Genomic DNA, 13682 nt, shown 5'->3' with positions numbered 1-13682 from the left:
ACATAATTGTTGTTTTTTTTTTCTTTCCTTATTAAGAACAGTGAGGCAGATATTAATAAAGTCTATAAAAAAACAACAAAAAAACTTACAAATTGCTGATTTTTCTAGCATCAGCTTCTAACTTTCCATCTTTTTCAACTAACTGTGACTTAAACTCATCATTTGATCGACGCTGAAAAAATATTTTTTTCCATATAGTTATATCAGGCTATTTCTAGAGTCAAACAGTCAATAAAAAAGAAGTCAGTGTATGAACTTAAAAAGCTCTCAATTATCAACATTTTTTAAAGGAGTACCTCATCCTCAAACATTCTGTTTGAACCTAACATTTCTTTTTGTAGATCCAAGATCTCACTAGATTTAGTATCCAGTTCATTTTGGAGCTGGTGAAAAAAAGAAACATACATTACAAAGAGAAGATTAAGCCTAATATTTTATTGATATCTAAAAAATGTATACAACTATGTTTGACACATGGATGGTGACCATTTTAATAAAAAAAAAAATGCTTATTTTAAGTAAATACATATATATAAGAGCCTATATTACACACAAGATAATGTGAAAGCAAATAACCAAATAACCTTTTCAATCTGGAACTTGAGTTCATTTAGTTGTTGATCTTTCTGAACCAATACAGTCTGTAGTGTACTTTCACTGTCTCCCATAACCTTCTGGATATCTTCCAGCTCTTTGGTGCGATCATGGAGAGACTTTTTCACCTAGAAGTGTTTTTTTTAAAACTTATACTGAATCAAAATGTTGAAGGATGCAAACCTAAAAGCATCTATTACACTGTCACTTTTAAACTGTTTCATTAGACTGACGGATCCAATTTTGAATCCTGGGGAATACAGGGACTTTTGTTCTTTAATTTCTGTGCCATGAAACAAAGGGTATGGTAACCAGGCTGTTTCTTAGCCCAAGCATTTTCAATGTGTTTAGTGTTAGATCCTTGAGCTGCTCAGAGGAGTATATCATTTGCCCTTACACTTAGTCACAGGCTAACTCAACTTCATCTGCCCAAAATATCTTGAGGTTTCAATAGGAATTTTACCCTTTCAATCATTGTCAGGTTTCTTTTTATTGCTTGGCTCGTTAGGAGTTACTTACAATTATTACTAAACACACTTCAACTCCAACTCCAGATATCCATGAATAATAATACTACTTTAATATTTAACACAGCACACAATGACATCAATTCTCAATAAAATAGTAATACACAAAAACACCAGTCCAGGAAGCAACCGTCCAACCTTCCTGGACTAGGAACAAGACCTCACTGACTAACACACTCTCTCGCACATTCAATGAAGACTAAACCATTCAGTTCATAACATGTGCAAGACTATTCACATTCATAACCTGGGCCTGGGAGTACCTAATACAAAGGGATATAACTATCATATTAAAATATCAACAAAGTAACATATTCACTCTCGCCATGCCTCCCCCTGACAATCATTACAATTCAAAACTTTACAAGTCCAGTTAAAATGTTCAAATTTAGAGGCATGGAACAGAGTAATTTATATCTAAAGAGCTAATAAAGATTGGATACAAAATAACATACTGCATCAAGTTCACTGCTTAGATCTCCCAAAACTTCTTTATTTTTCTCTATCTCTTCATTAGCTCGACTGATTGTCTCCTCCTTTTCATCAATAGTAGACTGAAGTTGTAAAATTTGTGAAGCTCGTTCTTCTAATGACGTTGTGCTCTCTTCAAGTTTGTTTTGTTGCTAGTTGAAAAGTGATAAAAAATAATGATGAGTATTGTCAGACTAGTTTTTATTATTTTATCTCAACAATGTAACAGTTCTGTTAAATGGAAAACATTCTTACTGTAGATATCTCTTTTGTTGCTTCATTTAATTTTTCTTTAAAGCTTTCAGTCTCTTCTTTAAGTTTGGCTAGTTCCTTTTCTTTCTCCTCAAAAGTGATCTTCAGTTGAGAGAGTTCTGATGTCTGCTCCTGCAAATTCTTACCACCTTCTTTTAACTTTTTATCTGCCTGTGAATATCATTAACAATAAATTAGTAATTTAAGTGTTGCAAAATTATTAAATAAATGTACAAGACCGTATCTGCTATTGACCAGAAATATTATAGTGCTCAGTAAGTGTCAACAATACAAGCTGAAGAACGGATCCAAAAACTTAGGAAGTTAGTATTTTAGATGAGGGTGTCTTCTCTACAAACGAAAGGAAGTGCATTTTCTACAAACGATACAATTTATTAAGTCCAATGAGCTGAGATTTACCTCATAAAATTCCTGTCTGCTTGCCTCTAAAGCTTGTTTGCTTTTCTCAGCCTCTTCTTTGTATTCTTTCAGCTGCGCTAGTTTTTCCTCTAAGGATTTCTCCAGTTGACTCACTTTTGTAGCTTGATCTTGGATTGATTTGGTATTTTCTTCTACAGTTGTTAAAGTCTGAAACATTCATGATGATGAGATTCAAAGAGTGTGTGAAATAACTGCAGGTACAGAATAAAGTGCTAGCTGAGATTTTTAAATTCAAGACTTTAGGACACCACTAAGTGCACTAAACTCTGAGAAACATAAATATGAATAGTTATTGTTCTAGCCACATGACTTCCAGATGTCTACGTTCTTCAGATACATGTGAACTGTATGTCATTTACAACAAAAGACTATTACGTCTAAAGAATGATACTGCTTTACTGATCCTAATAGGAAATGTGTTATGATTGTTGTCACAAAACACTTCCTTATCTCCTGGTTTGGGGTGGTTGTACAAGTATGTCTAGGACTTTGGTCCTTATGCCTTGAGGTACCTGGCTCCCACACTCTTCTCATGCTAGATCTCTCAAAAAAAGGAAACAAATTGTACTCAGAGTCAAGAAGTTGTACTTCAACTAAATGAAAGGAAATTGACACAACATACAAAAGAGTTCCTTGAGTGACTACACTTCAGACATTTTCTTTTTTACACTCCCCAGTCACTGAGCTACACAGATACATTCTCACAGAATAAAGAACAAAAAGAGTCACTGAGCATTCAGTTCTTGCCTAAATGGACAGAAGTGGTCCACTTGGAGATGAGAGATAAGTTATGGTAGAGCAGATAATTCAGTTCTTGCCTAAATGGACAGAAGTGGTCCACTTGGAGGCGAGAGATAAGTTATGGTAGAGCAGATACCTGCATGCGCAGAATGAAGAGGAGAGGGACGTGAACAAATGTAGTTTGTTCTCTACATTTCTTGGCCATGAAAAATTTCTAATAAATTATTTATTTATTTTACTCCGTAAATATAGAACAATTTATAAAGGTTCTCTCACTTTGTTCAGTTCAGTCTGTGCCTGCAGTAGTGTGTTCTGCGTGGTCAGAAGAGTGTCCTGTGTGGTCAGCAATGTGTTATGAATGTTCTTCTTCTCCCCTTCCAGCCTCAAGACATCTTCCTGCAGCTTGGCGATCACACCCTGGCCTTCCCCAGCTGAGCAGGACAACTGGTCCACTTGAGCCTGAAGCTGAGCAAAGTGAGAACCATTGCAATTAAATTCAATACAAAGTTTTAACTATTAATTTTTTTCATGTATCCTAAAAGCAATGGAGAGAGTAATTCTGAACCAAATGATTACATCTGTGAAAAGGAAGATAAGATGAATGTGAAAAGTGATGGCAGTATTGTTGTTTATTGAATTACACTTCAACAGTAAGAGCAGTCCAGGTGAAGGACTTGGGATAATACCCTTAAAGCTTATAATTTGTAACTCTACACTGCAGATAACAGTTATGTCACAAGTAATGTAACAGAAGAATGAACTAGAATGTTTGGGATAAAGAGTACCAACCTTTTGTTTACTGTCAACTGTCACATTGATTTCATCTTTTAGTTTCTGTATATCTGAATTCAATTCTACTAAACTTTTCTCTTTTTCACTTAGTAAGGTGTGAAGTCTATCAAAAGTAAAAAAAAACAGCAACCAAAAAAAAAATATAATAAAAATAAATCAAATGTATGTCTTCATGAATGTATTATGAACATGTAAATACTTCGATAATACATTTCAAAGTAAAAATACTTCATAGCCTATTCTGAAACATACAACAAGTTTAACATGATTCTCAAACATTGTAACATGAAATTAACATTTCCAATTAAATTTATAATATTGCCTTAAATATCAGATGGAAATCATACTTTGAAATTTCCTCAGATTTGGGAGACTCCTCTAGTCTGGACTGCAATTGAATTAATTCTGCTTCTTTCCTTGTAAAAACAAATTTTAAAAAATTATAGTTATGGCTCTTCTGTAAGCATCCACCAATAAAATACAAATATTACAAATAATTTTTGTTCAAATTAATGTTATTAATAAATTTGTAAAAAACTGAATTCAACTTAAAACATGAAGAAAAAAAAAAAAAACTCACAAGGAAAATTTTGCTTTTAAACTGTTGAATTCTTTCTCCAATTCTTCCTTTTCTTTCTCTCTCTCCTGTGTCATATTATCCATCAAGGTTTGAACAGAGATCAGTTCTTGCTTTAGGACAAAAACATCATCGGCAGCTGGCCTGCAAATAAATTCAGTATTACACAGGCTTGCATATTTTAGCATTCACTTTATTTTCTTAGAACAACTGATACATAAATCTTATATATCAAAAACAATCCCATTTCATTTCTTACACACTAACTTGTTTAGCGTGAAATTATTTGTTTCATTGCAGAAACTATTAATAGTTTTCATTTATGTATAGGAATATAAATATTTAAAAATGTTTAAAAAGTGCAGAAAGAAAAGGCTATCTGAAATCCATTTTAATCCAATAGTTCCAAGAGTTGTCTTTAGCAGAAGTAAAATTTGGTCAAAGTCAGAATGAGAAACAGGGATAAGGACACTATGAACCAGGTGAACATTAACAATCTTTTAAAAATATTTTAAAAATGTGATCGCTAGTGACTAGGTTTGTAATGTAAGCATTATGTACCAATAACATACAATAGCTTATATAAACTTACAGACCAATTTTATTTTTAAAGTTGAGCATTTTATTTAGGTGAGAATCAATTTATCTATAGAATTTTACAAGTTCAAATTAAAAAAAATTGACCATTAAGACATTGAAAGATGTATGCAATAATCATCTATGAAGCAGGATAAAAAACAGCATTTCCTACCTGACATCAGTATATTTTTAATTAAAAAAACTGTTATTTGCTATACAATATTAGAACATTTTTTTTACTGTAAATTTTTGTTTCACTTGGAAAATGTGAAAAAATATGTAAAAATCAAAACACATCGTATTAATAAAAATAAATTTCTTAGTTACTTGAAAAATTGCTAGCATTTTTTTTTTTAATCTTGTTTTGAAACATCCAATATGAAAACATAAAAGCTTTCAAAAATCAACAAATTTTTCAAAATGAACAAATTTCACATATATAAGCATTATTCTTTGAAGTGGGTGAAAAGTGAAAAGAGAATTAGGGAATCAACAGAATTTTTAAAAACATTATGTTTCATATCAACATGCTCTAGTACATAACAATACAAAGGACAAGGAAAGAAACTATTTCTGACGTCATATAACAATTCACTTCTTCTGCAGCCAATTACAAAATGCCATTCTAAATGGTAACTCTATACATGTAAGGACATTTCTCAAAGCCAGAATGGGAATGCCAGGGTTCTCAGGAAAGAAATCAAAACACAGTTTTAGTAAACAAATCTTACTTCTTGGCAAGTTCTTTTTCACTGAACAAATAAAACATGAATTATGAGAGATTATTTGTGGTTAGAAATTAAAGTATGGAAACAAATTTTTTGACAATTATAAAGAGAAATAACACCCATTAGATATCAATAATATCACACTCATAGCAATATTCTATTTGTTTACTAGTTACCATCAGATAACCAATAAATTGCATAAGTTATGCTTTTATTATTTCAGGATTAGAAATTCCGTTGATCCACTTAGTGAATATTAGTTAATGGAAGATAAAGACAAAATCGCTGGCATGTTAGCCAACAAATATAAACACTCTTACCTCATAGCCAGTTGGGTTTCTAGGTTTTTCACATAGCTGTTTTTGTCCTCAAGTTGAGCCTGGCATGAAGATTTTATGTCTAGTTAATGATGAAAAACTTCCAAATATTTTAATTTATTAAGTAAAAAAACAACAAAAAACCCTGAGTAAACTATATCTAATCAAGCAACTCTACCTTAAGTGTTTTAATATGATCATCTAGAACTGTCTTCTGGCCTTCACTTTCATCAACCTTAGCTTTCATTGTTGCCAAATCTCCAGCCTTTAAAAACAGTATTGATTGTTTAAAAGAAACAAAAAACAACTATTTATCTGGAATATAAATTATATATATAAATATATATATATATTTTGTTTTCAAAAAGATAATTAAGTAAGGCAAATTTAAAGATGAGAATTATGTGAACCATAAGTGAAATGAATGTTTATGTTAGTTTATACCATAAAAAATCACGAGGAAAATGTGAATATTAACTAAATGCCAGATAGTACATGGGAATGAGTTCAATTTATGACTACAATCTTGTGACAGAGTTGTAATAGTTGAAATGTGCATGAGTGATTAACTAATTACAAAAGTAAAGTGCAAGAGGAATAAATGTGTATAATGAATTTTCTATCACAGAAGATATTTGTGCTACAACATTTTCTAGCTTGATGAGACATTAGTAAACATGGACATGGTCACAAGAGCTTAATAAGCCAATACAGCTTATCAAGAGTGTTCAATACAAAAAAAAGTAGCCACTTACCAGTTGAGCAGCTTTAGTCTCCAGTTTCTCTTTCTCAAGTTTTAACATTCCCAATTGCATTACAGCAGCTGTAGTTTCTTGTTCTTTATGAAAAATTTCATTGGACACTGAATAAAACAAATACAGCACTTAAGATATATATATATATATATATATATATATATATATATGCTTTTTTTTTCTGAACAGAGCTTCAGTGTAAAAAATTTAAGATGTTGTATACATTTTTGTTCATATTTACTCCCAGTGTTCTCTTCCAAGATCTTGACGCAAATCTTACGAGTGTGTCTTAAAACAGTAAATAACCAGATAGCCCTACTCTTGAGGCATTCATAGTATGAGCTAAAACAAAGACAAGGCTTGTGAGCTTTGCTATTTACGTCCAATACATACCAGTATCAAACTTGAGCCCTTAACTTGGAATGTGTGTCTGAGAGGCAAAAATCGCTTGGCTACCTATCAAAGGGGTTACAGTTAGAATTTAATTCAAGGTAAGTTCGATGAGTGCCTGTTGGCAGCATGGAGATATTCTCCTAGATACCCGCCTTCCCTCATGGGTCTAGGAAAAAAGATTGGACCGTGTCGCACTGAGAATGCTATGGCATGAAAGATGTGACACACAAGAGTAATGACAAGAAAAATAAAAGTAATAAGATGGCTAACTAAGAACAGTAGGAAACGGTAATTTAGATTTCAAGTGTCTCCTTCGCAACCACAGATACACAGGATCTCATTTATTTAAGCACATAAAACTGTCTGTGCAGTTAAAAGTGTTTCCTGTGTGATGGCATAAAATTTTACAATCAAAGGTTTAAATTTAAGTGAACTTGATCCCCAAAAGGCCTGAGATTTTTTTTGCCTGTTTACCATTCTCTTTGTTTAATGGCCAGAAAAGTTTAAAAAGATAAAGTCTCATGCCAGATGGATCAATATTATGTTGCTTTAAAGCAGGGACTAATATACAGTTAGGAAAATCTTACACTTAATGAGACCAAACAAGTAACAAAAGTTAGCCTGTACCACTTTTCCAGTAAAAGCCCTCCCCCCCCCCCCCAAACAAAAGAAAAATAAATAACTTACACAGACTTCTGCTTTCCTCTGAACCCCTCAGTTGTACCTGCAACATCTCCATTTCTTTCCTTAGCTGTAAGAAATAATATTTCCTAGTAGTATTCTAGATGTTTCAAAATATATATATTGAGATATATTGTCGAGTAATTTATTTACCTCTTGAATTTCCAAGCCTGATATTTCACCATTTCTGAGGAGAAAAAAAAATGAGTTAAATCCAACTTGTTGATAAAGAGAACAAATTGTATTGCATAAAACCACTGACATCAAGACCAAAACAAAACATCTAAAGAGAAAATCTAAGTAGAAAAGTTATTGTACATTGTTTTATTTATAGAAACAAATACCTATTTGAGAGTTGTTTTTGAACTGACCAAAACTTGAAGTATATAATGAGGTTACCTATATTCAGCACACACACAGACCCTTCAGACAATATAAAGTTGAGATGGCTATTCCCAAGCATTTAAGTTTTGGGCCTGAAATCAGTGAAAGGGGAAAGGGCTAAGAGACCTGAAACTGGTCGGCCAATTTTCAATTTAGATTTTGGTAGCCCAGCTTGCTAATGTATGGAAAGATGGTCAGACAAAATCCTAAGAAAACAAAAAATTGCTTATTTGTTTTGAATGCCAAGTATAACTTTATTATTTATAAATTATTTATCTCTACAACACCTTTATGAAAATTATATTAAACACTGCTTATTTGATGTACATCAAACTCTGGCCATTTCTTTAGACTGCAAGTTTTTGTCACAATAAGTATTAATGATCCTCATCAAACAAATCTTTTTGAGTTAAATAATAACAAATCTCTTTTTCTTACACCTAAAAAACAAAACAAAAACACTTACTTTAAGACTGGCACACTGGGTGTTGGTGCATCTTGGCTATGAGCAGTCTCATAATGGGAGGTAAGCTCCTCTGGTGAAGTCAGAGACAGCTTGCACATTGGACATAGAAAACCTTCCTGTGTAGCAAGAATCAAACAAGGGTATACAATAAAAATACAAACATAGCTCGGTGTTGAAAATTTCAATGAATAGTAGAAATTTCTAACAATAATCTTAAGTTAGTAAAGAGAAAGAACTAATTAATTTATTAACAATGATAAATGCTGGAATATGATATATTCATTTTGAACATTATTTCATTGAGTTTCTATAGCCAAGCAAGAGACCACTGTTTAAATTTAAATTCTTTTTTTTTTTTGATAATTTTTTGTTTCAATGTTAAGGACAATGGAAACATGTTGAAAATAGTTTGAAACTTACTCCTTGATCTTGTGCTGGCACTGTGTTACTTTCATTGTGCACCGTATCAAAGTGGGCTTGTAAAGCATCAGCACCAGGGAAATTGATCATACATGTTGGACACAAAAAGCCCTGAGAGATAAAACAAACATTGTTTAAAAACAGCAGATACTTGATAATTGTTTCTTTTTAAAATATAAATGTGTTCATCTAATTGTCCATCTTAATTAGAGATTTAAATTTGTCTTATTGGCAGATTATGTATGGAAGTGTTGTTTTTTTTTTTTTTATCTTTGTATCTAACTTTGTTTCTGAGTATTTTAGGGAGCTATGTTTTGTATTTATTAAATTGTGTTTTCTTTTAAGTATTAGTCCTACTCTACTTTTTAATATCTGTCCTGAAGCATTTTTGAGATTTAACCAATGCCGTTATTCTTGTCAACAGAGAGAATTAAAGGCCCTTAATAATATAATATTATAACATAAGAAATCTAGAATAACTGTAAAATGATTGATTCCCTTTGCCTTTGATAAAAAAAAACTAATCAATAATTATATAATTCTAAATTAGGTAAATAAAGGGCTTTTTTTTTTCATTATAAAATAAAACCTTGTGTTATACAAGTACTGCTTGGATGTTGACAAATCATTCCGATGCTCTAAAACATCTGACTCTACAACTTTGCTAAAAACACTTAAGTGAATTGATATATTCATGCACAAAGAGAGAATACCTTTAAAAACAGCTGAGACTAGTAAAACTTTTTTTTTACAATGTGGAATAATTTAAAATGTATGAAAATTTATCTTAAATCAAGGATAGAAAATAATTAGAACATTTTTTAAAAAATGAAAGTGATAGTTTTTTTTTTCGTTTTGATTATTTTTTCAGAAATAACTTCTTAGACCTGACGTTAAATTGCTGTATATTTCATAGTTACTACATTAAGAATTAATTGTTTTAAGTTATAAATAATTTCCTTAATACATTTAAGAAAAATAACAATATTTTGATATGTAGACTTTGGTGACATTTTTCAATGACCTGTTTAATATATCCTCAAAACTTGTATCATATTAATGCATCCTATATTTAATTATGAACATTGCAAGAGCAATAAAAAAAAACTAACAAACGCTAAAAGCTGAACAACAGTATTAAATAACAACAACCAAGACTAAATTATAGAAAAAATGATTAGATGAGATAAAATCACCTGAGCTTCACTGATATCATTGCTGTCATTTCTGTTAGCAAGCAAGCTGGGAAGGCTAAATCTGCTGGTGGTGGAAGGTGAAGGCTGAGAACAAATGGATGCACAAAGCTTTTTTTTTAAGACATAAACCCAGGTTTGCAATAACTCAGGTTTGACTAGAAGCTTATGATTGTAAATAAATTTGACCACCACCACACGATAAGACATGTTGCACATATTTTGAGCTGCAAAGTTATTTGCAACAATTCGCAGGTATTTAAAATATTATAATATTATTTAAAATGAAATTTTCTCACAAAGTAATATACACAGAAATAATTCCAACTTATATTTTTTTTTTTTTTCTGTAGCTCCAAAATTGTGCAATACAACTTATTTCATGGTGATGTGTGTGTGTGTGTGTGTAGGGGAAGGGGGTGGTCTTCAATGTATAGAGGTAGGTTAAGGATGGTCAAAGAAAACTCTTTTAAAATTCAATCTAAAATTTAAAAAAAAAAAAAGACAAAAATTTTTTTTTGAAACCATAATATCTGGTAATTTATCTAAAATATCTGGTATCTATAATTTATTTAGAGACTTGACATTTATTCAATTTAAATAAAATCTTTTTTTTTTCATTAGCATCATAAACCTAACAATTTTTAGTTAAAAAAGAATACAGTTGATCAAAGAATGAAAGCATGTGATTTGGAAATCCCCCCCTCCCCCCAAGTGTTAATATCTGTAACACCATAAAAAGTATCAATAGTTAAAAAAAATAATAATTTCCAAAAACAAATTAGTAAAAGAACAAAAAAAAAAAGTCCTTTAAAAGAAGAAAAAAAAACATAATAAATTATTGTTCCAAAAAGATTTTCAAAAAAGGGATTTGAAAAGCTCTTAAGATAAATAAATACTGTTCACATATGTTCATATTTATACAAAAAAACTAGTCAAATTTGAATTGCTATAATAAACAGTATTGAAATTAGTGCTGAACAACACATTGAAAGTTCATCTAGGAAGGTACAGTTGTATAATGTGCAATAGTTTTTTTATTTGGGTTTGACAGTAAATATTTAGGAAGAAATTTAGAGGTCAAAGACTGTTTGACAGGTAATTTGATATTTAAAAATTGATATACATATAATAAAACTAGCAGTAGGGAGGAAATTATTTTTCTCTTGCTTTGCAAATACTCATTAGTCTCTCCAGAAAAAAAAAAAACTTGCAAATACTCATTAGTCTCTCCAGAAAAAAAAAAAAAAAAAACAATTTTAAATTTTCCCTAACACATATAGAGAACCCATTAGTAGACCAAAACAGAGGGCTTTGTGAAGGAAAAAAAAATCTTTCACTACATTTGAACAGAAATTTTGGCAGTTATGCAATAACTACTCTGACACAGAATACACTTTAACATTTTTTACCCATGGTCTTTTCAGAGATATTTTCACATTTATAATGTGCTTTGGAAAAATGCAAGAAAACAGGTCTAGTTGCTAATAACAAGGAAAATACAGTCACAAAACACTTATTACACAAAGTTTGACATCCAAGCATAAATTTTTATTATTAATTTACAATTTAATATCTACTAGCAGCTCTGCATTATGTGAACAATTACTAAATTCAGAAGTGTTCTTACTGTATCTCTATAGTAAGTATTGCTTTATAAAATAACTGATAAAGGCTATGGCTACTGTGACATTTTAGATTTTATTTCAGGACAATTTATTTCATGTAATTCATTATACAAACAAACTAAAGTTGAATAATTAATTCCTTTCAATTAAAGCATTAATAATACTTTTAGTCCTTTTTTTTATTCTTTCAGTATAATCAATATTTTAAATAAATATAAATATATATATATAAGGCTTGTCTTCGAGTCCGAAGATTAATGAGGAGTGCAGTATTTCCTGTGGCTACGCAGCCCCAGCTGTGATCTACATATTTTGCCACATGGAGGGCAAGCATAACCATTGTCCGCCAGTGGTCGATTAAGATTTTCCTTTGGTCTCAAATATGTATCCAGTGGCCTTTGTGAGTGACCTCCAGCTGTCTTGCTCTGAAGCCGCATTCAACCAGGTGCTCTTTTCTATATCAGCTAAGGCAAGTTGACACCTAAGCTGGTCTTTAAAGATTTTCCATGGGGCACCTCTTATTTATAAAAAGGTTCTACTTTTTTAAAGAATTGCTATTTCACTTTGTCAATATTCAAACCTTTATTATAGCTACAAAAAATTAAATCCAATGGCTTCAAGACCCCCCCCCCCCCTAGGACTTAGTCTTTTTCACTTTTAGATCTACTTTCTACTATTATCTTAAATCTAGACTGTGAGACTAGCTAAATCTAGAATGATTATTTGAAGTAATAGTAGATCATTACTACACCTAGATCAAGACTAGACTTTTCTAGTTTCTTGGACTTCTAGATCTATGATTCATCTGTACTAGATCTATATAAATAAGTTAAAATACTATGACTAAGTATTATGATTAAAGATCTAGAAACTAGATCTACCAGATCTATCATCTAGTCTCTAACTCTAAGTCTTGATAGATCTAGTCTGACTAGATTTAATCTATAAGTATAATCTTATTCTTAGTATCAATTCTAGATCTAGACCTAGAATTGGTATATATATAGTCAGATCTATATACTAGAATCAAGAATTCTAGAAATAGACAGAGAGTTTTTAATTTAATAGAGTAGTAGATCTATAACTATATTAACTATATACTATATAGTTATAATATAGGTATAGGTAGTATAGGAGAATTTAGGAGATATTTATATCTACTATGTTTTCTAGTCAGACTAGTCACTAGTGTACTGTTTAGATCTAGAATCTTGTCTAGAATAGTCTAGGACTAGATCCGTATCTAGTTCTAGAATCTAAGACTAATCAGTCTCTAATCGTAGAATTATTCAATTAGTCAAACACAAAGTGACAAGTCACAAAATGAAATGACTCAACTCCAAGTCAAGTAGTAGAGTAGTCAAGTCCCAAGAGAAGATTTGAAGTGAAATTGAAGAAGTCTAGAAGTAGTAGAAGTCGTCAAGACTGTCAATAGTGACAATAGGTTGAATAGTGTCAGTGTCAAGAATCAAAATCATATTTTAAAAAAAAATAATCATAAAAATAAAATCAAATGACTTGTTGTTTTTTTTAATCAGCAAATTTAATGAATTAAAACACAATAAAATTGATAAAAGCCTAGATCTAGATGCTGTTACCTTTTCATCCTTTTTCTTTCTTAATCGATTAAACATTTTTAGATTAGATCTAGAGATCTAGTCTATACCAGAGTGACCAGAGCTATAAAAACTACTGTGTAAAGCAAAAGCCTGTGCTTTACACTCTCAACATAAACATCAACAC

The 13682-nt window shown here is 31.0% G+C and overlaps 1 protein-coding gene across 3 annotated transcripts in view; it reads right to left on the bottom strand.

Annotated features, from left to right (window-relative positions):
- The window catches only part of LOC106077293 (early endosome antigen 1-like), a 31509-nt gene extending 17834 nt beyond the window's left edge, over positions 1–13675 (bottom strand). Inside the window, exons 1-20 of one of the 3 annotated variants that reach the window (XM_056025648.1) lie at positions 13538–13675; positions 10315–10398; positions 9119–9229; positions 8699–8814; positions 8002–8035; positions 7855–7918; positions 6775–6881; positions 6198–6284; positions 6023–6081; positions 5706–5726; positions 4399–4539; positions 4166–4234; positions 3816–3921; positions 3303–3491; positions 2265–2432; positions 1848–2015; positions 1577–1744; positions 585–722; positions 297–383; positions 90–172 (exon numbers count right to left, since the gene is read on the bottom strand). In XM_056025648.1, the coding sequence (XP_055881623.1) occupies positions 90–172; positions 297–383; positions 585–722; positions 1577–1744; positions 1848–2015; positions 2265–2432; positions 3303–3491; positions 3816–3921; positions 4166–4234; positions 4399–4539; positions 5706–5726; positions 6023–6081; positions 6198–6284; positions 6775–6881; positions 7855–7918; positions 8002–8035; positions 8699–8814; positions 9119–9229; positions 10315–10398; positions 13538–13573 (2036 nt within the window). In that variant the 5' untranslated portion in view covers positions 13574–13675. The remainder of the gene's footprint in view (positions 1–89; positions 173–296; positions 384–584; positions 723–1576; positions 1745–1847; positions 2016–2264; positions 2433–3302; positions 3492–3815; positions 3922–4165; positions 4235–4398; positions 4540–5705; positions 5727–6022; positions 6082–6197; positions 6285–6774; positions 6882–7854; positions 7919–8001; positions 8036–8698; positions 8815–9118; positions 9230–10314; positions 10399–13537) is intronic. The other 2 variants (XM_056025649.1, XM_056025650.1) reach the window with 2 other exon arrangements.
- Between the last annotated feature and the right edge of the window lie 7 nt (positions 13676–13682).

Source organism: Biomphalaria glabrata, chromosome 4, assembly GCF_947242115.1.
Source record: "Biomphalaria glabrata chromosome 4, xgBioGlab47.1, whole genome shotgun sequence".
Taxonomy (NCBI): Eukaryota; Metazoa; Mollusca; class Gastropoda; family Planorbidae; genus Biomphalaria; species Biomphalaria glabrata.
The sequence above is the reverse complement of the archived record's forward strand: the minus strand, read 5'-3'. Positions and strand labels throughout refer to the sequence as shown.